Raw genomic sequence first — 26988 nt, 5'->3', positions numbered from 1 at the left:
CAGTTGGGGGACCTAGCATAGATAGAGAATTTTGTCAAATTTGTGTTTCAAAGATCTTCTTACAACTTCCTTCACAGAGAGGGGGAGATCTTTTTCACCTTCATCTTCGTTGGAAATTCTATCTTTTTTCTTTAGGGAGAAGGGTGGGAGGGTGGAGGTCTAGGGTGTAATTGAACATGACGCACAGAGAGGCTAGGCTTTGACAATGTTAGGTCTTTTAGATGCTCACTTTTTTTAAAAACTATTGGCGTTGAATAGTTCAATTTTGGTTATATTACATGGGTTTCCCAGGTAAAGCGAGAACAGTGAGAACTGGATATTTGGCTTCATAGAATCATTGTTTATCTGGTGGATTAGTTTGCTCTCACTCTTGGATTTTTCATTCAAACAGACAGTGGATTAATTTGCAAAAGATTGATTAGAACTAGAAACCTTTGTAGGGTATTTCATTCTTTGAGTTGTTTCTTTTGTAAGGATTTTGATGGGCCTTATGAACATTGCTGTTACTATTCTTTTTCTTCTGCAGTGGTCTTATAATTTTGGTTCAAATTCAATGAATTGTTGTTCCCATTCAAAAGCAAGAGATGAAAATCTATTTGAGGTGCATGTCATTCCTTATCTTGTTGATTAATTAATACTGAATGGTAAAAATACATGATTACCCTTGGGAAAGCATCAAATCCCAGATTAATTTACTCTCAAACTCCCCCTCTAGCTGGTACGATTTGTATTGCATTTTGATGGTGTATCTTTTTTTGATAGGAAACGACAACGGAATATATTGATAAAAAGAAGGTACAATTAGAAGGATGAGAAATCCTCCCACCAAAGAAAAACAAGACTACAAGAATCAAATATAAGAAATACAACGAGAGAATAAGCAAACGGACTATTTACACACCGCTAACCAATCAAGTTGTAACATGTTAAGAGGTATCCCTTTAAAAACCTTAGAACAAAAAGCCCATAGAGAAGCCAAAAAACGAATAGAATCCCAAAGAAACCCTGAATTCCTTGCTTTATCCTAAAAAATCCTTGCATTTCTTTCCCGCCACACCACCCACATTAACGCGATGCACGCGTCTTGCCATAACACAACCCCTCTCTTAGAAGAACCGAAACCATTAAATTAGTAAAAAACATGTCAGAGATGCTCCTTGGGGAAACCCAATCCATCTTTGCTAACTGAAATAATTTGTGCCACAACCCCTTGGTCAACGAGCAATGGAGGAAAAGGTGATCTACTGTTTCTCCATGCTTCATGCACAACTTACATATGTTGGGACTAAGTGCTTTGTGGGGTCTTCTCAATTGTAGCAAGTCATTAGTATTAAGCTTCTTGTGCACCACCAACCAGACAAAAGACTTGACTTTGAAAGGGACTTGAGAATTCCAGACAAACTTAGTAGGGAACACTGGAGGCGCCTCGGAATATTGGGATAAGGCCAGAAAGAAAGATTTGACTGTGAAAAGACCTGAAGGAGATATGGACCAGGATCTCTTATCTGGAACCGAAGGAGATATGTGTAGACGATCAAGAGACCGCATGAGGCTTTCTAAATCTTCTATCTCAAAATCAGTAAGATTTCGGCGAAAATTGAAATTCCAAGAGAAAGGACGGGAATACCCGAGAATTGAAGAAATAGGAGCATTTTTATCCGTGACTACGCTAAGTAATCTTGGATATTGGGTTCCCAAAGGTTGATCCCCCCACCACAAGTCATCCCAGAACCGAATTCTATCCCCGTCCCCTACCACAAACCGAGTAAACTTGGAAAACTCTTGGAAGACAAGTGCAATGGCCTTCCAAGGACAACGATGAGACCATCTAACATTATTGTTGACATCCCAGCCATTGGAGTGTGATCCATAAATGCTTAAGATAACCTGATGCCATAGAGCTGAACCCTCCCTAGGATACCTCCACAACCACTTCCCTAAAAGAGCGACATTCCTCATAGAAATCTTTCCAAAACCCAAACCCCCTCTCGACTTCGGCTTGCACACAACATCCCAATTAACCAAATGGTCTCTTTTTCCTTCCCCTACGCCTGACCATAAAAATTCTCTTTGCATTCTCTCAATTTTTGCTGCCACTGAGGCGGGAATCTTAAACAGGGAGAGAAAGTAACATGGCATATGGGTTAGACAAGATTGAATGAGTGTTATCCTACCTCCAAAAGATAAATACGCCTTCTGCCACCCATCTAATCTCCTTGATATCCTCTCAATCACAGGATCCCAAAAGCCACTTGCCTTAGGATTCCCTCCTAGAGGAAGACCTAGATATAGTATAGGCCACCCAGAAGCCTTGCAGTCAAGCATCTCGGCCAGTCTAGAAAGGTGATTCTGTTCAAGATTAATGCCATAGATGTTGCTTTTGTCAAGATTAACTTTTAAATCGGAAATATGTCCAAACACTAGCAGAACACTCTTAAGCGTCATCATATCCTCTTCTCGAGTACTGGAAAAGAAAATGGTATCATCTGCAAATTGTAAATGGGATACCCTTGTTCTGTTCCTGCCCACCTTGAAGCCCTCCAAGACGTTTCTCTCCTCAGCTTTCAATAACATCCTACTCAATACATCTGCCACTATAGTGAACAAAAAAGGTGATAAAGGGTCGCCTTGTCTTAAACCTCTAGATGCCTTAACCCACCCTTTCGCATTACCGTTCACTAGGACTGCATAAGAAACCGAGGACAAGCAACCTCTCATCCATTTCCTCCATCTAAGACTAAACCCTTTCATCTCCAACACATGATCCAAAAAATCCCAACTCACATGATCATAGGCCTTTTCAAAGTCAATTTTGAATACAACTCCTTCCTCCCCTGTTCTTCTTTTCTCATCCACTATCTCGTTGGCTATGAGAACTGCATCCAAAATTTGTCTCCCTTGCACGAAGGCTCCTTGAGTGGAATGAATGGTCTCGTGAAGTACCCCTCTTAGACGTCCTGCTAACACTTTGGCTATTATCTTGTAAAGACTAGTGATCAAGCTAATGGGTCTAAAGTCTGAGATTCTCCTTGACATGCTTTTTTTGAGTAACAAGACTATAAAGGAAGCGTTGGTGCTCTGATTGATAATTCCGCTCCTATGGAATTCTGCAAACACTCTCACTAGATCCTCCTTTATCACATCCCAACAATCTTGAAACACTGCAATGGTAAAGCCATCTGGCCCAGGAGCCTTATCCCTATCCATCTGAAAAATGGCCTTATAAATCTCTTCTTCAGTAAAGGGGGATTCCAACCTGGACGCACTCTCACCATCAATAGGGGACCAATCTAAGCCTTCCACTCTCCACGATTCTCCAGAAGGACTCGCGTAAAGCTTTTCGAAATACCTTAAGATCTCCTCTTTTATACTCTCTGTATTATTCAACATTAGGCCACTTTCATTCTCCAACTCCTTGATAAATTTCCTATTTCGCCTGCCATTGGCCACCTTATGAAAAAATTTTGAGTTGCAATCCCCTTCTTTTACCCATTTCACCCTAGCTTTTTGTCTCCAATGTATTTCTTCTCTCAAAATCAACTCCTCTAGCTCCCCTTTACTTAAAGCTCTTTGGACTAAAAGTTCATGGGATAGTCCCCCTTCTTGCTCCAAGGAATCAAAGTTAGCTAAAACAGCTAATATATCTTTTTTCTTTTTACTTAGCTCTCCAAAAGAAGTCTTATTCCACATTTTCAATTTGACTTTAACGAACTGTAATTTCCTCATGAACTTGTGCCCTTCCCACCCATTTCCTTGAAACTCACTCCACCATCTTCCAAAATTCTCCTTAAAAACTAGAATGTTGCAACCACATATTCTCAAACCTGAAAGGCGTTGGTCCCCACTTGAATGGATTAGTTTCCAAAACAATCGGCCAATGATCTGAAGTCCATCTTGGTAGTACTCCTTGAAGACTTTGAGGAAATACTTGTTCCCACTCATTTGAGTACAAGAAGCGATCTAATCTCTTGCATATTGGATTCTCTTGCATGTTTGACCAAGTATATGATGCGCTCCTTAAAGGTGAATCTATCAATTCGCAATCTCTTATGAATTCATCAAAATCCTTCATGCATGGGGTTAATCTAGAACCTCCCAATTTTTCTGAACTTCTCCTTATAACATTAAAGTCGCCGCCCACACACCAACGCGGATGAGAGAGCCCAGCAATGTCTGAAAGCTCCACCCAAAAATCCTTCCTAAGAGCTGAGTTGTTTGGGCCATAAACTGCAGATAGCCACAAAGATTCGCATCCGTCCATCGCAAACTTGATTGAGACCGAAAAAGAGCCTAACACTACCTCCTTCCTACGCAACTTTTTAGAGTCCCAAATGATCAAAATCCCACCCGAAGCCCCACTCGCCGGAAGGGCTGCCCATTCCTTATTTCTGGCTGACCAAACACTATCCACAAGCCTTCTGTCACACTCCTCCTTTTTAGTTTCTTGAATCATCACTACATCCGGCTTTTCTGAACTCAGAAAATTCTTGACCACCCTTCTCTTTTTCTTAGAACCCAAACCCCTGGTATTCCAACTAATTATCTTCATGTGAAATACTCTGACCCTGATCCCGAACCAAATCATTTTGATGGTGTATCTTAATTAGTTAGGGATGATATATCTTATCTGGAAGCAGAAAATCAGGGTTATAGACCCCACAACAATCAAGAAGTCTTTTTTGTCTAGAAAAGAAGTACGGTCTTTTAGGTCCTTTGGATGATTACTTTTGAAACCTTTATTTGTGAGAGTTTGGTCATTAGCTATTGAGGTTTATGTCTTGAGGGCGGCCTACGGATTAGCTTTGAAGCTATAGCCTCAATACAAGGCAATTGAAGATTGTAGCCTTGGCTCAAGGTAGTGGAGGCTTTAGCCTCTTACATTCTGAAGGATTTAATGGTTTTGTGGCCTTTTGTGGGCTTTTGATATATATTTTACAAGAGGCTTAAGCCTCAATATTCAATGGGTTTTAATGAGTTTTGTGTTTTTGTTTTGGTATAGATTTTATAAGTTGTCTTGAGTCCAAGACTTGGGTTACATTTCTATAAAATAAAAGCTTAGTTGACTTCTAATCAACTCTTTAAATGGAGGGGAAAAAAGAGATTGAGAAGAAGAAATAGAGGAGTTGTTGGTTGTTATATTGTTGACATCATATATAATCATTATCTTATTATTGTCCGATAAAGGAAAGGATTATTGCAATTGATGGATGAAGAAAAAGAATGAGTGCATTAACATAGATGGAGAGAATAATGGTGCAATTGGATATGATTATGATTTCTTGGAGGATCCTACCGGTGATTGCTTGTAAGATAGTAATGGTGGTGCTGAAAATGACTAGCCATTAGTTTTTTTCTTATGAATTTTACAATTTTCTTTGATTTTATTAACAAATTTTGTAGATTTTTCTTTTCTTTTTTTATGCTTCATATAAGTAAGCTTATGCCTCTCCTCATTTGAGCAAAATGCCTCAAGATCACCTTTAAACTTACAAAAAATTGATTAGTACTTTTGTTTTTGAAGTTGAAAAAATGAATCTTGTTTTAGCCAATACAGTAAGTTGCTGTCATGGTATAACTAATTAATAGTTTGCATGGGTGTCTAGGACAGAGTATTCATCAGGATTTTAGCCTTTCTAGTTTGAAAAGGGTTGTAAGAGTCACTTTTGAGTCAATAGTGATCAATTCTGAATTTGAAGCTTTAATCCATTCTTTGGGGGACTTCTCAAACCTCCATCTCGAGACTCTGTGTTGCTGTTGTCCTTATTTTTTGCTTTGATTATAATTGCTTCTATTATTGTAATTTTAGCCCACAGCCAGCTAATGCTTCTTTATCCTTTCAACCTAAAAAGGTATATTCCTGCATCAGGTAGCTCACTTACCTGACTTGACATGAAGGTTGGAGGTTGAAGTCCTATTTACCAGTATCTGCTGGTTAATCTCCTGTCTTCACATAAGATGTATAGATCGGTCATGGATTCTAGCTATAGTGATCACTGTTTCGCTATTATAATCAAATTTCATGGAGCCTTTAGAGTCTGCCTTGAGTAACAATGGTAGCTGTCTGCTTCTACATTTTAGAAGGTCACATGTTCTTTGATACATGAACCCTTTGCTCTTCCTGATTTGACATTTGCCATCTACATGTGGAAGGGAGGACTTATTTTTCTTTAAAAGGCAGAACTGTAAGGTTTATACTCTCTTTTTGGATCTAAGTGAACTATGAAGTGAGGGAAGCAATTGTCATCCATATACTTGAAAATAAAGATGGTTTTCAGTGATAGGTTAAATTATTACTTAGCAGGCAGGGGGGTGAGCATGATGTGACAACAGTGGCTGAAAGGCTTGTTAATCTGGGATTCCTTTGGTAGTTTCTTTCCTAAAGCCTTGTATTGCAACTATCACCTGGGGCACCTCTATAAAGAAATTGCGAGAGAAGTTATAACACAGAATCTGCCTGTCATGCAGTTTCAACTGGCATCTAAATGCTTATGAACAAATCCTTGTTGATGCCAAAGAATTGACCTCGAATGAGATTTCCAGTTACCTGCCAGACATTCCTCAGTTCAAAAGGCTCACCCTTGAGTCCTTAACCTGTGGGTATTTTCATCACACTGGAAAATCTCAATGATCCTCTAGTAGGAAACATTCAGTTTTGAGGGAAGGATCTCCCATCCTTCTCTTCATCTTATATTAATATAAATACATCTTCTGTTTCCGATTAAAAAAAAAAAAAAAAAAAAAAACTCAACTGGAAAAGATCTAGAGGTTGTTGAGTAGATGTTAGTTGAGTTACTACTGTTTCTGCCTTTTCACAAATTGCACCAGTTTCGGTGATAATTGCCAGCAGTTTTTATTCTAGAAACTAATATTTTCTGAATGCTCTGTTTGTCGCAGTTGACCTTGTTTCCTTAATATCCAAATGTTATCTACATTGGCTTCAAAGAATTGACAATTTTGCAATTAATGGCTTCTCTTCATTACTAGATAAAAGTTATGAACACAGATCTCATCTGATTCCTGCATAAGACTAACTTAATCAGAACCTAGCAATATATAGGGAGAGATATCCATTCTTACTAGTTTTACCTTCCATCATAGAAGCTTAAAGTGAGGTGGTTTAATAATTTAATGGCTGAAATATGAGTTTTCTTAGAGGAAATAACTTTGTTGAAACTAAGAGAGCATGGTTACAACAGAATATCATAATGTGATATTTTTTTATACCTCTGACCCAGTGTGTTGACCATTTGAATGAAGTTCTTACATAGGAAATGCTAACAATCTTTGTTTAATATGACCCATTTATAATGTTAATTTGTTTATTTATTGTTCTTATATGACATTTGTAACTGCAGAGAAAAGAAGCCAAAGTCATCAACTTGAATTTCTGTTCAACTATTATCTTCGGATCCTTCAGAAACACCATAAGCAAACAAGACTATCAAAATTCTTGGAGTCCATCTCGTTGGGTTTGCAAATATACCCTTCCAGCCCAGAACTTTTTACTGCTTTAGTGGAGATTAGCCATCTATATACTGTCCCCACTAAACTAAGGTCAATATTGGATGACTTTTCTAACAAGTAAGATCTTTATCCTCGTCTCTCTGACATTGTTATATCATTGATTTATATTTCAGTAAACAACTACAAGAATTCTTGCTGTCTATGTGCAGCTTCACACTACCCTTATTTCTCTGAGCGTGCTATAATTATCTATTTATTTCAGTAAACAAGTATTAAAATGGGTGCTTCTTAAGTCTGCACACAGAATTGGGATTCGGCTTAACACACAGAAACAACTTGGGGGAGATTGATCTTTATCCTCATATCTTTGACTTTGTAATATCAAATATTAAAAATATAAGTACGGCTTAATACACACAAAGACCGTGGGTGGAGAGAGAGAGAAAGGATTAAAGGACAAAGAGGGAGAGGGAGAGAGATAGGCTTCACCTCCACCTCCTGTGCTAGCCTAAATCTTTCATGTTTTCTGTGGGCCTTGCCTGATCTCCAATTGGTAATTAGATCATAGGGTGGAGGGAGAGGGGCAGTGAGGGAGTGGGAGTGGAAGGGTTAGAGAGTGAGGGGGGAGAGAGGGTGAGAGAGGGAAAGGGGGGGTGGTGAGATGGGGAGGGATAGAGAGTGAGAGGGAAAGGTATAGAGAGTGAGAGGTAGACTAATAGGGAGAGAGGGAGAGGATGAATGAGAGAGAGAGGAGTGAGGGCGAGCAAGGGACCTAGACCTCATCATCATCTTACGTCCACATAGGATTTATTTTTTGTAGTTATATGTATTTAGGGAGTTATAGGTATTTAGGGAGGGCATGGGACCATGAGACCTCATGATCATCTTGCCTCCACACAGGATCTATTTTTAGTAGTTATGCATATTTTAATGGAGGGAGGGAGGGAAGGAGGGCATGGGACCACAGGACCTCATCATCATCTTGCCTCCTCATAGGATCTATTTTTGGTAGTTATATGTATTTTAATTCTTGCCTTTGCATAGGACCTTATCAAAAGCACTTTATCAAGCTTGTCCATTTATTATGTCTTTTCAATATTCTTAGGAGGCTAGAATAAATAGCTTCTACCAAAACCCTAATATTAACGGGTGTTAACTGGGAGGATTTTCTAAAATGTAGTATTCATGCTAAAATAACAAGAGTACATGGCTAATATAATATACATGGCTAATTACATAATAAGGAAGCTAAAAAATAGGTAACTACCCTAAATCAGATTGCTATAAATGTGGAATATACAAGCTAACCAAATCTCCTAAATATACTTCTGACCAAGTACAACTGTACATGGTTTTCTTATCAGTTTTTCAAAACTCCCCCTCAAGTTGGTGAATGAATGTTTTCCATTCCTAGCTTACTAACTATTGTCTAAATTGCTGCAGTAGACAACCCCTTTGTTAGAATATTAGTAAGCTGTCCTCTAGTAGACACAAGTGGAGTGCAAATTAGTCTACTGTCCAATTTTTCTTTTATGAAGTGTCTATCAACCTCAATGTGTTTGGTGCGATCATGTTATATAGGGTTATCTACTATATTGATAGCAAACTTGTTATCACAATAAAGCCTTGTAGGTGTCTCTCATGTGATCTTCAAGTCTTCAAGAATTGTCTTCAACCACAATAATTCACAAATTCCAAGTGCCATGGACCTAAACTCAACTTTTGCACTTGATCTATCTACAACATTTTGTTTTTTACTTCTCTATGTCATTAGATTACCACCCAAGTATGTGCAATAGCCTGATGTTGATCTCTTGTCCACCATAGATCCAACATAATTTGCGTTGATATAATCTTCAAGGGTCAACTTTTTTCCCTTAAATAAAATTCCACCTCTTAGAGTTCCTTTCAAGTACTGTGGAATCTGATACACGACCAAGAGATGAATTTCCTTAGGATTATGCATAAATTGGCTCACCACACTAACCGCATAAGCCATATCAGGTCTAGTGTGGGACAAGTAAATGAGCCTTCGGACAAGCCTCTAATAAGTACCTTTGTCTACCGTCATATCTTCCAATGCCTCTCTGAGTCTATGATTCTACTCTATCAATGTCTCAATTGGCTTGCATCCCAGTTTGCCTAACTTCTTTAACAAGTCCAACACATTTTTGTTGAGATAAAAATTCCATGCCGAGAATGAGCAACTTCAATGCCAAGAAAATACTTCAATCTAGCAAGATCCTTAATTTAAAATTCTTTCACAAGGCACTTCTTCAAAGCTTCAATCCCTTCTATCTTGTTTCCAATCACAATTATGTCATCCACATACACAAGCAATGCTGTCACTTTCCCTAAACCCAAGTGTTTGACAAATAAGGTATGGTTACCTTGGCTTTGCTTGTACCCCATAGAGAGCATAACCTTGGTAAACCTCCCAAACTAGGCATGTGGTGACTATTTCAAACCATACAGAGCCTTCTTAAGTTTGCACACTTTTTTATTTCCCAATTGTAAGCTGAAACTAGGAGGAATTTCCATATATATCTCTTCTTCAAGACCACCATGCAAGAAAGCATTTTTAACATCATATTATTGTAAATTCCAATCAAGATTAGCAGCCAATGACAACAACACCCTAATTGTATTCATTTTCGCAATAGGAGCAAATGTCTCAAGGTAGTCAATCCCATAAGTCTTAAGTATAGCCCTTTGCTACTAATGTTTCCTTATACCTTTTGAGTTTTCCATCTGCCTTGTATTTGACTATGAAGAGCCATCTACAACCCACTGGAGCTTTCCCTCTTGGCAATTCCACCAAATCCCATGTTGCAAGAGCATCCATTTGAACTCTCATAGCTTCCCTCCATTTCCCGTGACCAAGTGCTTTAGATAATGTTTTGGGTATAGACACAGTGTTTAGGTGAGTGAGGAAGGATTTATGGGTGGTAGACAATTTATTGTAGGACAAAAATAGGTATATGGGGTGATGAGTGCATGTCCTAGTTCCTTTTCGGAGAGTTATGGGTAAATCATGGTCATTTGTGTCAGATATGACTTTCTGTGGTAATTCAGGGTTAGAAACAAGGGGAGAAGTGGTTATTTCATTACCAGAAACTGGTTCAAACTCGTAAACATGAATAGGTTGAATGATACGAGCTTTCCTTCTTGAGCAATCTGCAATGGACGAGTAGAACTTTGAACTTGTTTTTCCTTTGCATTTACTCTTGCATTAGGAGGTGTACACGGTTCAGACTCATTTAGAACGAGGGCAAGAGGCTTAGAAACAGGTTTGATGACCACAATGGGCTTAGAAGGGAGGACTGGTACTTGACTCAGGGGCAAATTTGTCACGGTACTTGACTCACAAACAGGTGAAGAATGATGTTTAGAAGACATAGGGAGATCAAGTAAGAATGGTCCCTATCCTTATCTTCCACAAATGATTTTTCCCCTTGAAGATATGGATTAGTGAAATTGTTATCTTTTTCGGTAAAAGTGACATCTGCAGAGATAAAATTTTCTTGTGGAAGGATGATAACACTTGTACCCTTTTTGAATAGAAGAATACCCCAGAAAAACACATTGAAGAGCTCTTGGGTCTAATTTACCCCTGTTTTGAGAATGAATGTGGACAAAGGCAAACACAACCAAAGATTCTGGGGACAAATGTTTGAAGCGTTGAAATTTGGAAAGAATGTAGACAAAACTTGCATGAGACTTTTAAAGTCAAGCACTCAAGAAAAAAAACTACTTATAATATGTACAACAGTTAAAACAACCTCTCCCTAGTAATTTTTAGGAACATTTTTTTTTGAAAAAGAAAAGCTCTCGTGGTTCTTAAAAGATAACCATTTTCCCTCTTTGTAACTACATTTTGTTGGGATGTGTTGACACGAGATGATTCATGGATTATGCCTTCCTTTTAAAAGAATGGAGACAAAAATTGATTAACGTAATCCCTTGCATTATTTGACCAAACCTTTTGATTTCAACCCTTAATTGATTTTTAACCATATTGAAAAAGATGGGATGTGTGGGCGGCGATTTTAATGTCATAAGGAGAAGTTCAGAAAAATTGGGAGGTTCTAGATTAACCCCAAGCATGAAGGATTTTGATGATTTCATAAGAGATTGCGAATTGATAGGTTCACCTTTAAGGAGCGCATCATTTACGTGGTAAAACATGCAAGAGAATCCAGTATGCAAGAGATTAGATTGTTTCCTGTACTCAAATGAGTGGGAACAAGTATTTCCTCAAAGTCTTCAAGGAGTACTTTCAAGATGGACATCGGATCATTGGCCGATTGTCTTGGAAACCAATCCGTTCAAGTGGGGACCAACGCCGTTCAGGTTTGAGAATATGTGGTTGCAACATCCTAGTTTTAAGGAGAGTTTTGGAAGTTGGTGGAGAGAGTTTCAAGGAAATAGGTGGGAAGGGCACAAGTTCATGAGGAAATTACAGTTCGTTAAAGCCAAATTGAAAGAGTGGAATAAGACTTCTTTTGGAGAGCTAAGTAAAAGGAAAAAAGATATCTTATCTGAGTTAGCTAACTTTGATCCCTTGGAGCAAGAAGGGGGCCTATCCCCTGAACTTTTAGTGCAGAGAGCCTTAAGAAAAGGGGAGCTAGAGGAGTTGATTTTGAGGGAAGAAATACATTGGAGACAAAAAGCTAGGGTGAAATGGGTAAAAGAAGGGGATTGTAACTCAAATTTTTTTCATAAAGTGGCCAATGGCAGGCGAAATAGGAAATTTATCAAGGAGTTGGAGAATGAAAGTGGCCTAATGTTGAATAATTCAAAGAGCATCAAAGAGGAGATATTAAAGTATTTCGAAAAGCTCTACGCGAGTCCTTCTGGAGAACCTTGGAGAGTGGAAGGCTTAGATTGGTCCCCTATTTCTGGTGAGAGTGTGTCTAGGTTGGAATCCCTCTTTACTAAAAAAGAGATTTCTAAGGCCATTTTTCAGTTGGATAGGGATAAGGCTCCGAGGCCGGATGGCTTTACCATTGTAGTGTTTCAAGATTGTTGGGAAGTGATAAAGGAGAATCTAGTGAGAGTGTTTGCAGAATTTCATAGGAGCGGAATTATCAATCAAAGCACCAACGCTTCCTTTATAGTTCTGTTACCCAAAAAAAGCATGTCAAAGAGAATCTCAGACTATAGACTTATTAGCTTGATCACTAGTCTTTACAAGATAATAGTCAAAGTGTTAGCTGGGCGTCTAAGAGGGGTACTTCACGAAACCATCCATTCTACTCAAGGAGCCTTCGTTCAAGGGAGACAAATTTTGGATGCAGTTCTCATAGCCAATGAGATAGTGGATGAGAAAAGAAGATCAGGGGAGAAAGGAGTTGTATTCAAAATTGACTTTGAAAAGGCCTATGACCATGTGAGTTGGGATTTTTTGGATCATGTGTTGGAGATGAAGGGGTTTAGTCCTAGATGGAGGAAATGGATGAGAGGTTGCTTGTCCTCGGTTTCTTTTGCAGTCCTAGTGAACAGTAATGCGAAAGGGTGGGTTAAGGCATCTAGAGGTTTAAGACAAGGCGACCCTTTATCCCCTTTTTTGTTCACTATAATGGCAGATGTATTGAGTAGGATGTTATTGAGAGCTGAGGAGAGAAACGTCTTGGAGGGTTTTAGGGTGGGTAGGAACAGAACAAGGGTATCCCATTTACAATTTGCAGATGATACCATTTTCTTTTCTAGTACTTGAGAAGAGGATATGATGACCCTTAAGAATGTTCTGCTAGTGTTTGGGCATATTTCCGGGTTGAAAGTTAATCTTGACAAAAGCAATATCTATGGCATTAATCTTGAATAGAATCGTCTTTCTAGGTTGGCCGAGATGCTTGACTGCAAGGCTTCTGGGTGGCCTATACTTTACCTGGGTCTTCCTCTGGGAGGGAATCCTAAGGCTTGTGGTTTTTGGGATCCTGTGATTGAGAGTATATCAAGGAGATTAGATGGGTGGCAAAAGGCGTATTTATCTTTTGGAGGCAAGATAACCCTTATTCAATCTTGTCTCACCCATATGCCATGTTACTTTCTCTCCTTGTTTAAGATTCCCGCCTTAGTGGTAGCAAAAATTGAGAGATTGCAAAGAAATTTTTTATGGTCAGGCGTAGGGGAAGGCAAAAGAGACCGTTTGGTTAGTTGGGATGTAGTGTGTAAGCCGAAATCGAGAGGGGGATTGGGTTTTGGAAAGATTTCTGTAAGGAATGTCGGTCTTTTAGGGAAGTGGTTGTGGAGATATCCTAGGGAGGGTTCAGTTATGTGGCATCAGGTTATCTTAAGCATTTATGGATCACACTCCAATGGTTGGGATGTAACAATATAGTTAGATGGTCACATCGTTGTCCTTGGAAGGCCATTGCACTAGTCTTCTAAGAGTTTTCCAAGTTTACTCGGTTTGTGGTAGGTGACGGGGATAAAATTCGGTTCTGGGAAGACTTGTGGTGGGGGGATCAACCTTTGGGAGTCCAATATCCAAGATTACTTAGCGTAGTCACGAATAAAAATGCTACTATTTCATCAATTCTTAGATATACCCGCCCTTTCTCTTGGAATTTCAATTTTCATTGAAATCTTTCTGATTTTGAGATAGAAGATTTAGAAGGCCTTATGTGGTCTCTTGATCGTCTACACATATCACCTTCGGTTCTAGATAAGAGATCCTGGTCTTTATCTCCTTCAGGATTTTTCACAGTCAAATCTTTATTTCTGGCCTTATCTTAATATTCTGAGTCGCCTCCAGTTTTCCCTACCAAGTTTGTCTGGAATTCTCAAGTCCCCTTCAAAGTCAAGTCCTTTGTCTGGTTGGTGGCTCACAAGAAGGTTAATACTAATGACTTGCTACAATTGAGAAGACCCCACAAAGCACTTAGTCCCGACATATGTAAGTTGTGCATGAAGCATGGAGAAACAGTAGATCACCTTTTCCTCCATTGCTCTTTGACGATGGGGTTGTGACACAGATTATTTCAATTAGCAAAGACGGATTGGGTTCCCCAAGGAGCATCTCTGACATGTTATCTACTAATTTTAATGTTTTGGATCTTCTAAGAGAGGGATTGTTTTATGGCAAGACGCGTGCATCGCGTTAATGTGGGTGGTGTGGCGGGAAAGAAATGTAAGGATTTTTTAGGATAAAGCAAGGAATTCAGAGTATCTTGGGATTCTATTCATTTTCTTGCTTCTCTTTGGGCTTTTTGTTCTAAGGTTTTTAAGGGGATACCTCTTAACGTGTTACAACTTGATTGGTTAGCGGTGTGTAACTAGAGTGTTTGCTTTCCCTCTTTGTATTTTCTTATATTTGATTACTTGTAGTCTTGTTTTTCTTTGGTGGGAGGATTCCTCATCCTTCTATTGTACCTTCTTTTTATCAATATATTCTTTTGTCGTTTCCTATCAAAAAAAAAAAAAAAAAAGATGGGAAATACTAAACTCACATTTGATTTGTTTTGTAAAAGATAAATCCATGTCACACGAGTACAATCATCAATAAAGAAAACAAACGACGAGCCCCATAAATATTTGGAATTGTTGAAGGACCCCAAATGTCATTATGAATTAGAGAGAAAGGAATAGTGGTTTTTTTATTGCTTATTTGAAAAGAAGCACATTTGTGCTTTGCCAATTCATAAATAGTACAATGAAAATGTTCTATGCTTATTTCCTTGAACAATAAAGGAAACATGAGTTTAAAAACACTAAACGAAGGATGACCAGGTTGATAGTGATAAAGCCAGTTCTTGTCTTTATTTGACATGGAAGACTTAAAAAGTAATGACAAAGACAAACTATTCTCATTTCTAGCACTTTTCTCTAGTATGCTAAGGCTTTTTGTAGTATGTGCACCCTAGAGAGTTCATCTTAATGGCTCTAGATAAGTTTGATTGACCATTTTCTCCGCTACGCTGTTGATTGGGTGCCATCATTTTTAGGTTTGCTTTCTTTGTTACCAAAGTCGAGCTCTCAGTACTTTGAGTTTCAATCATTACTCCACGTTTGCCTTCTTCTGCCCTTATTATAGCAATAGTCTCGTTTAATGAAGGTCTCCTTTTCCCAATATCTGCACTCGAACATGATCAAATTCCATATTTAGCCCAACTAGAAAATCATAGATTCTATCCTTTTCAATAGATCTCTTCAAGAGAGACGCATCATCGGTGCACTTCATTTATTTGTTTTGATAGAGATCCATCTCCTACCACAGTCCCTTAAAATAATTCGAGTACTTTGTGATAGAACAAGTACCTTGTTTTGCATCTGACATCTTCGTTTTGTCTCATAAATTTTCGCAACATCATTGACCTTTGAATGTCTCAAGAATAGAATCCTAGACTTCCTTGGTCGTGTCAAGAAACACACAAGTGTCGGTGATCTTGGATGCCATGTTATTCCATAACCAGGACATCACCATTAAATCTTCTTCATTCCATGCTTCAAATTTAGGATCTTTTCAACTTGGTCCTATACCATTTAGATGAGTCAGTTGCCTCTTCCTTTCAAGAACGTACGGACTAGTTGAGACCACTTGAGATAATTCTTACCATTCAATCAATAGGCAACCTAGATGTTTGGTAGATCTCTCATGGCTGGATGCTTGCTTTTTTTTTGATAAGTAAGCACAAAATTCAATAAAAAGAGGCAAAATAGCCACAAAGTATACAGGGGGTATACAAGGCTACTAAGGCCTCACAAGCAAAAAACCAAAAAAACCCACCACCCCTTATCTGGAGGCTAACCACTCCAGAAAGCCTATGAGGGAAGGCAACTCCTCTCCAAAATACAATTTAGCCCAACCCCATATATTACAAACAAAAGAATATTTAAGTTTCTGAATTGCTAACACACCCCCCTCCCCTAAAAGCTAGTATATTCCTCTCCTTCAAAGCCGTTCAAAAAATAAACAACAGAATGGAATTCCAAAGTTTTTTCATTTTTTTCCCCACAAAGGATCCCCTTTAACTAAATAAAACCTCCTTTATAGTTTCTGGAAACACCCATTGAACCCCAAACAATCCCAAAACTAAATCCCACAGCACTCTAGCCATTGTACAATGTATGAGAATGTGATTTACATTTTCCTCTTCACAATCACACAAAAAATAACGATTGGGAAGCTGCCACTCTCTCTTCTGAAGTCTATCAAGAGTCATAATCTTCCCCCAAGCGGCTTCCCATGCGAAGAACACAATTTTAGTTGGAACTCTCTCCACCCATATGTTATTTTTTGGAAAAACGGCCATCAAAGGGCTTTCCAACAGGCTGTATGCTTTCTTTACTCCAAACTGCCCGTTTCTTCCTTCCTTCCAAAAAACCGAATCTTCCTCCAAAGTTATCCTGTGACCCCTCAAAACATGAAGCAAGTTGCCTACCATATCCAATTCCCAATCGTTAAAATCCCTAATAAACCTCAGACTTTGGTTGGATGTTTGTTTTGCTACATTTGTCTCAAACTTTGGTGACTTCAGTTGTTTCTGACATATTTTCTATGGAAGGAATGAAACCGAGGGAAAAGAAGTGGATTTGAATAACACGGATTGATTTCTAAGGCAACGAAGGCCAATCAAATAACAAAAAAAAAGGTTCAAGTAGAAAAACGATGACAAAAAAGGCTTGAAATTGCAAAACAGTCAACACCAACAATCAAAAAAATCTCAAAGAGCCTAAAGCTTTGATACCATGTCAATTGGGAGGATTTTCTGAAATGTATTATTATTATTAAAATAATAAGAGTATAGGGCTAAAAAAATGGGTAACCAAATCAGGGATATACATTTCTAATTACATAGTAAGGAAGCTTAAAAAAAAAGGTAATTACCCTAAATGAGATTCCTATAAATCAGGGATATACAAGGTAACCAAATCTCCTAAATATACTTCTAGCCAAATACAACTCTACATGGTTTCCTTATCACTTTTTCAACAACCGACAATGTAGAAAGAGATAATCGATCAATTCTTTGCTTCTCATGCATAAAATGCACTAATTAGGACTAAGCAATTTGTTCTCAATTGTAGCATGTCATTGGTGTTTGCCTTCTTATGTGCTGCTAACCAAACAAAGGCTTTGATGTTAGATGAGGCTTTTGAATTGCATAAAAATTTAGTTGGAAAGAAAGAAACTGGATTTGATAAATTAGACAAGGCCAAAAAGGAATGATTTTATTGAGTATAAACTTGTAGAGGATAAAGACCAAGCTCTTGTATCTACGATAGATGGAGACAATTGCACAAGAGTGAGTGAGGACATGAGTGTTTCTAGGTTCTTAATTTCCAAATCAATGAGGTTATGAACGAAGTTAAGGTTCTAAGAAAGATAAGAAGGGTTACTAAGGACAACTAATACAATGAGATTTTTTATTGTGATAACTTTGTAAAGATTTTAAAATTGTGAACACAATGATGATTTTCCCACCACAAATCTTCCTAGAAACTAATTCTTGCTCTATCACCCACCACAAAGCGAGTGTGTGGAGAAAAATTCTAAAATACTTATGTAATGGCCTTCCAAGGGCATTTATGTGACCATTTGACTAGAATGTAAGCGTCTCATCCATTAGGATTTCTCCCATAAATACTCGAAATAACTTGATACCACATAGTAGAACTTTCCCTAGGGAACCTCCAAAGCCACTTTCTTAAGAGAGCATAATTCCTCAAAGAAGTCTTCTAAAGCCCTAAACCTCCAAACTCCTTTAGCTTACACACTATGCCCCCCTAATAATAAGATGATTTTTTTTTTACCCTCCTCAACCCCGACCAAAGAAAATCCCTTTACAATTTCTCATTCTTTAAAGTTGTTGTTGTCGGAATATTGGAAAGGGATAAGAAAAAGCTAGAGATGTAAGATAAGCATGATTGAATTATAGTTATTCTACCCTTTAAAGACAAAAAGACTTTTTTTCCACCCATCTAGTTTCCTCAAGGTTCTTTCAACTACTAGATTCTAAAATTTGTTTGGCTTCATATTCCCTTCTAATGGAAGGCCTAGATAAAATAAAGGTCATCCTAAACTTTACAATCATGCATCAAGGCCAACCTGAAGACTAAATTCTAACCTATATTGATACCATAGCAAATACTCTTATCTAAATTGATCTTAATCCTTGATATTAGCTTAAAAAACAATAGGATTAGTTTGAGGTTTTGCAAATTTTTCGGAGAGGTTCTACAAAAAAAAATAGAGTGTCATCTGTAAATTGTGAAAGAGACATTCTTGTTGTATTCGTGCCCATCATGAAGCCCTTTGATAAACCACTTTCATCCGCTTTGATCATCACCCCACTTAAGACATTAGCTGCAATGGTGAAAAGGAATAGGGAAAGACGATCTCATTATCCTAAATCTCTTGCCTTAACCTAACCTTTGACATTTCCATTTACTAGGATTGCAAAAATTATTGAAGACAAGCAACCCCTCATCCAAGATCTCCATATTGTGCTCAACCCTCTCTCTAGTACATGATCCAAAAAACCCTAGTCCACATGATCATGTGTCTTTTCAAAATCTATTTTGAAGACTACTCTTTCATTCCTTGAGCACCTTTCTCATCCACCATTTCATTGGCAATCAGAACATCATCTCAAATTTGTCTCCCCTTAACCAAGGTTCCTTGGGAGATGTAGATGGTTTCATGGAGATTTTTGCGTCTGTACCTTGATGAAACCTTAGTTATAATCTTATATAGAATGGTAGCCAAATTGATAGGTTTGAAATATGAGATTTTTTTGGTTTGGCACTAGAGTGATGGATGTGACATTGGTACTTTGATTTATTATTCCATTAGTGGAACCCCAAGAGCACCCCATAAGAACCTCTTTAATCACATCCCAACACTCTTCATACATAGGAATGGTAAAACAATCAAGCCTGGGGGCCTTTTCCTTGTTCAACTGAAAACGACAAAACATATGCCTTTATTTTTTGAAAAAGGATGGTTCAACCATACATCACTCTCTCCAGATATGAGAGACCAATTCAATCCTTCTATCCTTCAAGAATTGCCTGGGGTTTGGAGTATAGCTCATAAAAAAAGTGCACTATCTCCTTTGAAATATTTTCAATCTTGCCTAGAGTTACTACCTCTTCAAATAGTAAGGATTTTATGAACTTCCTATTTTACCTACCATTGACCGCCCCATGGATGTATTGAGAATTGTAATATCATTCTTTTATTTGTTTGACCCTAGTTTTTCTCTCTCTAATGAACCTCTTTCTTTACAAGTAACTCCTCCAGTTACCCTTAAAGCTCTCATTGTTGAAAATTCAGAAGTTAGATTCCCTTTTTGCTCATTAATGTCAATGATGACAATGTCAAAGAATATTCTTTTTTCCTTTAAATTTCCAAAGGGCACCTCATTCCATTCTTTTAATTTAGAATTGCATTTCACTTCTTTATGAATTTCTGACCTTTCCAACCGCCAACCTAACACCCAGGCCACCAAGAACTGAGTCTCTCCTTGAAATCTAGGTGAAATGACCACATGCCCTCAAACTTGAATGAAGCTAGACCTCACTTAAATGGATTGGTATTTAGGATGATTGGGCAATGATCAAAGGTTAGTTTAAAAAGCACTTTTTGGAGGGATTTTCATTTAAATGATTTGAATTTTGACATTGAAAATGATTGTAATCGATGAATATAAACTTTTATTTAATATATTAGTCTTGAAAATATAACAAGTTAAAACTTCAGAGATGATCATATAAAGACATATATATCAACAATACATATAAATATATATGCTTAGTACAATTTGAACTAAAAATTATTAAAAATTTAATAGGTATATTTTTGTGATCAACCTATACATTAAACTCAAATTTTGTTAAATTGAACTTTTCAAAGCTGTAGTATTCAATGCTTTATATGGTATGATATAGCTAAAAATCTTTAAATCCTACTATCTTTTATAAAATTGGTTGTTCTTAAGTGCTTTCAATATATGTGTACATGTATACATTTTTTTCTATTTAATTTTTCACTATTTAGAAAACTTTCCCTTGAGGGTTTGTGGGAGGCTTCAGGTTTAAGTCTTAATGGGGACAAAATTTACTTATAAAAAAAACCCATATAAAAAACTTACAACACATAATATGGTACGATACAAGATACAAAACCAAAAAGAAAAAGAAAAAAAAAAGAAACAAAAAGAAAAGACAAGACAAACATTAGATGATACATTTTACAACTTAACAATTATGATTGGGGCTTGGTGTTCTTAAGAAAGTAGGGTTAGTTTTATAGTAGGGTTGTGGAAGATTATAAGGAGAGCTTGGGATGGTATCAATTATAGAACCTCATTTTTTTGTGGGAAATGGTTGGAGGGTGATGTTCTAGAAAGATGGTGTGGTGATTCTTCTTTGAGCCTGTCCTTTCCCTCGTTGGACACCATAAATTTAACTAAGAATGCATGAGTAATGAATGTCTTGGAATAGGTAGGTAAGGGAGATCATTGGAATCCTTGCTTTTCAAGGACTCTAATTGATTGGGAGATGGAAAGGGTTGAGTCATATCTCTTAAGGCTTCAAGGAAAGTTGGTGAAAAGGGACGTGAAGGATAAGATGGAGTGGATGGATGAAGGGTAAACTTTCAGTTAAATGTTTCTAAGAATTTTTGGTGCAGGAAAAATCAGTCATTACCAGTGATAGTTGTTTGGAATTGGTGGGCCTCAACAAAAGTGGAATATTTTGCTTGGGAAGCATCTTGGGGAAAACTCTTTACTTTAGATTAGCTGCAAGGAGAGGGTAATCTTTGGTGAACAAATGCTTTCTTAGCAAAGAACAAGAAGAATCTATTGACCACATTTTCCTATATTATGCTAAAGTAAGGGTTTCATGTTAGTTGGTTTTCTCTTTATTCATTGGTAAGAGAAACTCTTAGGTTAGTTTTATGGTGAAAGAACAAAAAGGTTTTGCAGAGCTGTCTCTTTTTGTGTGTTTTGGACATTATATGGAAGGAGAGAAATCAAAGGCCATTTGAAAGTATTGAGAAGTCGGATCAAGTGGTAAAATCCTTGCTTCTTTGTAATGTTTTATCTTGGGCTTGGAGGTGCATAGATGGGACCATGTCCATGGTAGATTTTTAGATTGGTTGGGGACTAGGTAAATGGGGGATTTTGTTTTTTGTTGGCCCCCTTTTTTCCCTTTTTTTAATCTATGCCTCTTGGCATCCTCTATATATGTTCTGTGGACTTTGCCAAGCCTTTCTTTTCTAGGTGCTACTAATATACTCTTTTACTTGCCTATAAAAAAATGCCTGTGTTTGATAGTGAAGTAATTCAGAATTTTGCTACCTTTTTCTCTGTGAAAGAGTCCACCATCACTATTTAGCCACTAATAGATGAATAAATGCATTTAATTTATAGTGCAAGTTGTTTTTCATCTGTTTGCATAACTTGCTGCTACCTCTATTTGGTTTCCAGATTTGGTTTGTCTTGAAGATCTAATATTTTGTTGCATCTCAGTTTTTTTTTTACAGCTAGATATCAGTTAATGTGATGCTGCTTCCAATATTTTATTCACTTATGCCATGGATGCTGATAATTTTCTATTTTTTGCCGTATCCTCAGAAAACCATCTGTGATGGTTTGGCTCTTTGCAGTGTCATATGAATTGATCAGAGGTGGCTCCCAGCATAGAATTCATGGATTGTTTGAAAGAGCATTGTCAAATGATAGGTTGCGCCACTCAGTACTACTCTGGCGTTGCTACATTGCATACGAGATTGATATAGCAAGCAATCCTTCTGCAGCTCGACGAGTTTTTTTCCGTGCTATCCATGCCTGTCCATGGTAAGAGTTGTTCTCTAGTTGAGGTTGTGCTTTATAAATGCACTTATAAAGCTGTATTTTATCTAATTATTTGCTTGTAAATGCCTTTTGTTTATAGATTTTGCATTTAGAGTCCATTTGAGAGTGATTCTTGGAGGGTTAAAAGTGCTTCCTAATCCTTGGAAGAGCTTTTCTTACAAAAGTTAGGCATTTAATAAAGTTACAAGAATCACGTCTAAAAATATAGAGAATCACTTGGAAGTAATTTTTGGATTAGCACTTGGTAGATAATTTTTTCCCCCCTCAGATTATGTTTTTGTTATCCTACCAGCAAAAACATTTTCAAAATATTTCTTTGTTTATAAACAATGCTCCATAAAAGTGTTTCTGATGGAAGTGTTACATGGAAAAGGTACGATAGGTTAAAAACGTTTTCATGGAAATCACTTCAAAACATGTCATGCTTTGTAGGGTTGTAGTTCATGGAAAAATAATAAATATCCTTGCACCAGTAGTATCTATTTGTAGGCCTTCCTTCTCCCAATGTTATCATTCTAAATTATCTTTCTAGTCACTTGAGACCTGGCTTGGATGGCAAAGGGGTTCAGGTGGGGATGAGGAGGTTCTAGCCTCAATTCCATGTTGTTCCCAAAAGTAAAGTTTACCCATCAAATAATTTATCACTCTTAGCATTTGCATATGAATTCTCTACTAGATAACACAAAGAATAGGAATGTTGCCCAATGTTTCCCTTTTAACAGCAGCATTGACGGTGTTTGCCAACTTCAACTCTTCATAGATGAAGCAGATTTGAGAAAGGGTTGTAGCTGCTGTTTGTGGCCCAAATATGCCACTCTCATATGCCACCTCTGATCCCAAAAAGTGAACCTCTTTGTAGGTAGACTCCTGGCCATGTTTGGAACCTTGGAATGGGGAATGGGAAGGGGAATGGGAATGGGAATGAGAAATCGATTCCTTTGTTAAGGAGTATGATATGCATATTGAATCCTTATCTTGCAAGCTTAAGCTTTTAGGAAAATTGGTTGTTCAACATGATATCAGAGCGTGGTTTGACGGAAGGTCTAATGCTCGAGCTGTCTCTCTACAATTTGCATTTCCCCATTTGTCTTGTTATCCATGAATCCAAATTTATAGTTATTTGCTTATGTATCTTTCCCCTTTGTTTATTTGGTATCTTTTCCCCTAATTTGTAATTCTATGGTATCTTTTCACGTATGGGAAGGAGACCGCATGTGAGGGAGGGTGTTAAGGAGTATGATATGCATATTGAATCCAAATCCAGCATCCTTTCCTATTTATTAATGTTTTTGAATTGTTTTTTAGAGTCAGAACAAGAATAAAAAATTCATTATTTTGGAATCCAAGTCCCCATTCTCATTCTCCGACTTGGTGGCACTTTTTAGTATTGGTGCCAAGGAAAAGGCATTTTGGGTATCATAGAAAAACACAAATATAGGAATGTTAAAGAGTTGGGTATGTTTGTGAAGTAATTATGAGTAATGTAAATGAAATTCGCAGGTCCAAGAAGCTATGGCTTGATGGATTTCTGAAGCTGAAGAGCGTTTTAAGTGCAAAAGAGATGTCAGATCTGCAGGAAGTAATGAGGGATAAGGAATTGAATGTGAGGACGGACATCTATGAGATTCTTCTGCAAGATGATGTGGGACCCTGACAGGCGACAACTACTTCCCCCCCATATTACTGAGGGAGGTGTTAAAACGTATATGTGAAACCATCACTCACCAGAGGAAACATGTATATTATGCCCTTCCGTTTTTACATTTTTGTAACCAAAATGATTACAAGCTCCAGTTTGAGATTTTTTATTTTAGGCCCTTTAAAATTCACTTTCGGAATATTCAGAATATATATAGTTTATTTTTGAATGATAAGAGTGAAAATGAAATTATTAATATCTTATTTTTAAATAATATAATAATTTATTCAATTAAAGGGTGATTTTTGTATCGAAATGAAAAAATTATTTAAAATTTCAAAAATCGTTCATTAAAATTTATTAATTAATCTCAGCTTAGGAAAAAGATGTTTTGGTTGAATTCCTATTTCTTGATATTCTTCCCACAAATGAAGTATTATTAAAAGGCTCATGGTCTTGTTCTCGGAATGGTACACATTTTTAAAATAGAGATTTTCCTGGGAAGACATGTATTTCATGAGGATCCAGAAAGCTAAAAGCTTACGATGTGGGAGTCGTGTTTATTCCCTAAAAAGAGGTCAAAGAGGCCCTTTTTCTATTAAATTGAAAAATAGTAACTCCAAAAAATGTCTTTTAAGCAAGGTTTGAAATTGGATATTTCGTCAATATTCCGGATGTCGATGACGCCCGATGGGCAATTAGGATGGAAATCGGAAGTAAACAACTATTGAATTGATGAATAATGGTGGGAATTAACCATCTTAATATATTTTAGTTTTCATTTGCAGATATTTTTTATTTTATAATTTTAAAAATAAAAAATATTAATAACTTTTATACAAAAAATATGCATTCATGGTTATTCTTAAAAATTATTTTTAGAATTTGAAGTAAAAAAATTAAAAGTTACTATTATTTTAAATCTTGACGAGTTTTTAAATTTTATATACAAGTTATTATCATTTTTTATTTTTAAAAACAAAAAATAAGAAGATATCTAAATAAGTAATTTTTTATATTATCTTAATTTTTGAAAATTATATAAGATTCTTGGAGTTTTTATTTTTTACATAGAAATTATTATTTTCTATTTTACAAAAAAATAGTGGGGATACTTGTGTGTGTCAATTTGGGGGAACTTCCGTATTTTTTGAGTTACCCCGTTTCAGTTTCATGCCTGCTCGTAGTCGAAATTTCCACGAGTAATGCTACCACCATTAAAGCCATCCAAGCGTCCGAACTTACAGAAGGTAGGTTGTGGCTCATCATGTATTTATTTTGTTTTATTTAATTTTTATTAAAATAATGATAGAGTTTAATGATCAGACTTTTTTTATTTTATTTTAATGATGGTTTCATGTTAACTATCAGTTATAGATTAAGATAATTATAAAAATGTTCTAAATTGTTTCGTTTTCTTTTGGCACTATTCTTACTTATATTTTCCTCGAGGGATTCTTTCCTCACTAACCTGCAAGAAAAAAGTTAAGGAAGGAGACCTAGGGAAGGGAGTAAGGTGGGTCACCACCACTTGACCCTGTCCTGTTTATTTAAATCTATTCCCATTCATGTCTTAATAAAAAGGGAAGAATTTTGTAAATATGTAGCAATGAAGAATAATCAAAGAAATCAGAACCTAAAAAGGTCCTTTTCAGGTAGAGTACCATTTGACCCCAAATAATGCTCATTTCATTCACTTTAAAAGTTCACCCCCCCCACCACCCCCCCCCCCCCCCCCCCCCCCCCCCCCCCCGCCCCCCCAAAAATGCCCTTCGGTGGGCTGTTTGGCTTCCACCCATAGTGACCATTAATCCGATGTGGTAGCCACGTTACCCTCTCCACAAGTATGAATGAAACCTAATGATATGAGATTACAAAACCCAAACATCCTTCTTGAAAAAACCCAACCCACATAAACACACTGTTTCTTTATAAATTAAAATAAGTAAATATTCCTTGAAACCCCAAAAAACCAGACGAATCTAGTGGAGCCCTAAGGCAATGAGAAGTCATTAATGGTGGAGGCCCAATAGTGATGTGGGGACAACGGCGACAAACCTCCCCCTTACTTTCTCAAAAAACATGCAATTTTTTTTGACATGGGAAGACGATTCCATACTAGAAATTTGCATTGAAGGTATCTTCCTATGCTCTATGTGATCGTCTTATTTCCATGTAAAATTGGTTGTGGTGGATGCCTTCTTTCTTGGTTGTTTCCAGTTTTAGGATGGGATGCAGTTTTTAGTTGGATGTCGTTTAGGTTCAGTGATGGCATGACCATGAGTATTGTGTATAATTGGCACACCACAGTTCTAGGATGGGGTTAGGAAGAAAATGTTTTTGAGATTTTTTGGTGAGTTGGACATCTCATAGGTTTAGTGATGGCACAACCATGAGTATTGTGTAGAATCTATGCACCACAGGAAAATTGGCACTGGAACTTATTTACCTCATGTGAAATGGGGTTGAGCATTATTGGGTTTTGTGTCCATTTGTTTATATTTATTTTCCTTGTGAAATACACATTAATTACTTGTTCAATAAAGATGTATTTGTGACAAAAACCTATGTTAGAAACATGATGTACCAGCTTAATCAAATTTGGAGACAAATGCATGCTATATTGATTCTACCCACTGGATTAATCAATGGGAAAATTATGTAAATGTATTGTAATTGGGAATTTTAGATGAAAACAAAACCCAAAAAAGACCCTTTCACGGGTAGTACATTTTTCCCTAAAGAATGTCCCCATTTCATGCGGTGGAACTTTGCCTCACCAACATTGGCTGAAAATGCCCTTGGATTCCTTTTTTCCTACCACCCACATCACCCAACAAATCCATGTGGCAGCCACGACTACTTCTTTATTGGCTGAAATACAATTTCCCAACTACCGGATTAAATAGTTATTCAAACATAACTACCCTTTTGAATTAAAAGAATACAAGTTAAGCCAAACCTAAGTTTTACGATTGATTTAAAATATATTTGTTATAACTTTGTATATATATATATATAATACTTTAGGAAGATTTAAATAAATATATTTTTCGATGG

At 37.0% G+C, this 26988-nt stretch overlaps 1 protein-coding gene across 1 annotated transcript in view; it reads left to right on the top strand.

Moving 5' to 3' along the window:
- Nucleotides 1-24157, top strand: part of LOC100255247 (uncharacterized) — a 58445-nt gene extending 34288 nt beyond the window's left edge. Inside the window, exons 8-10 of the mRNA XM_010665601.3 lie at nucleotides 7356-7581; nucleotides 22050-22271; nucleotides 23790-24157. Of these exons, the coding sequence (XP_010663903.1) occupies nucleotides 7356-7581; nucleotides 22050-22271; nucleotides 23790-23943 (602 nt within the window). The 3' untranslated portion in view covers nucleotides 23944-24157. The remainder of the gene's footprint in view (nucleotides 1-7355; nucleotides 7582-22049; nucleotides 22272-23789) is intronic.
- Nucleotides 24158-26988: the final 2831 nt, after the last annotated feature.

This window comes from Vitis vinifera, chromosome 17 (assembly GCF_030704535.1).
Source record: "Vitis vinifera cultivar Pinot Noir 40024 chromosome 17, ASM3070453v1".
In the NCBI taxonomy this organism is placed as follows: Eukaryota; Viridiplantae; Streptophyta; class Magnoliopsida; order Vitales; family Vitaceae; genus Vitis; species Vitis vinifera.
The sequence above is the reverse complement of the archived record's forward strand: the minus strand, read 5'-3'. Positions and strand labels throughout refer to the sequence as shown.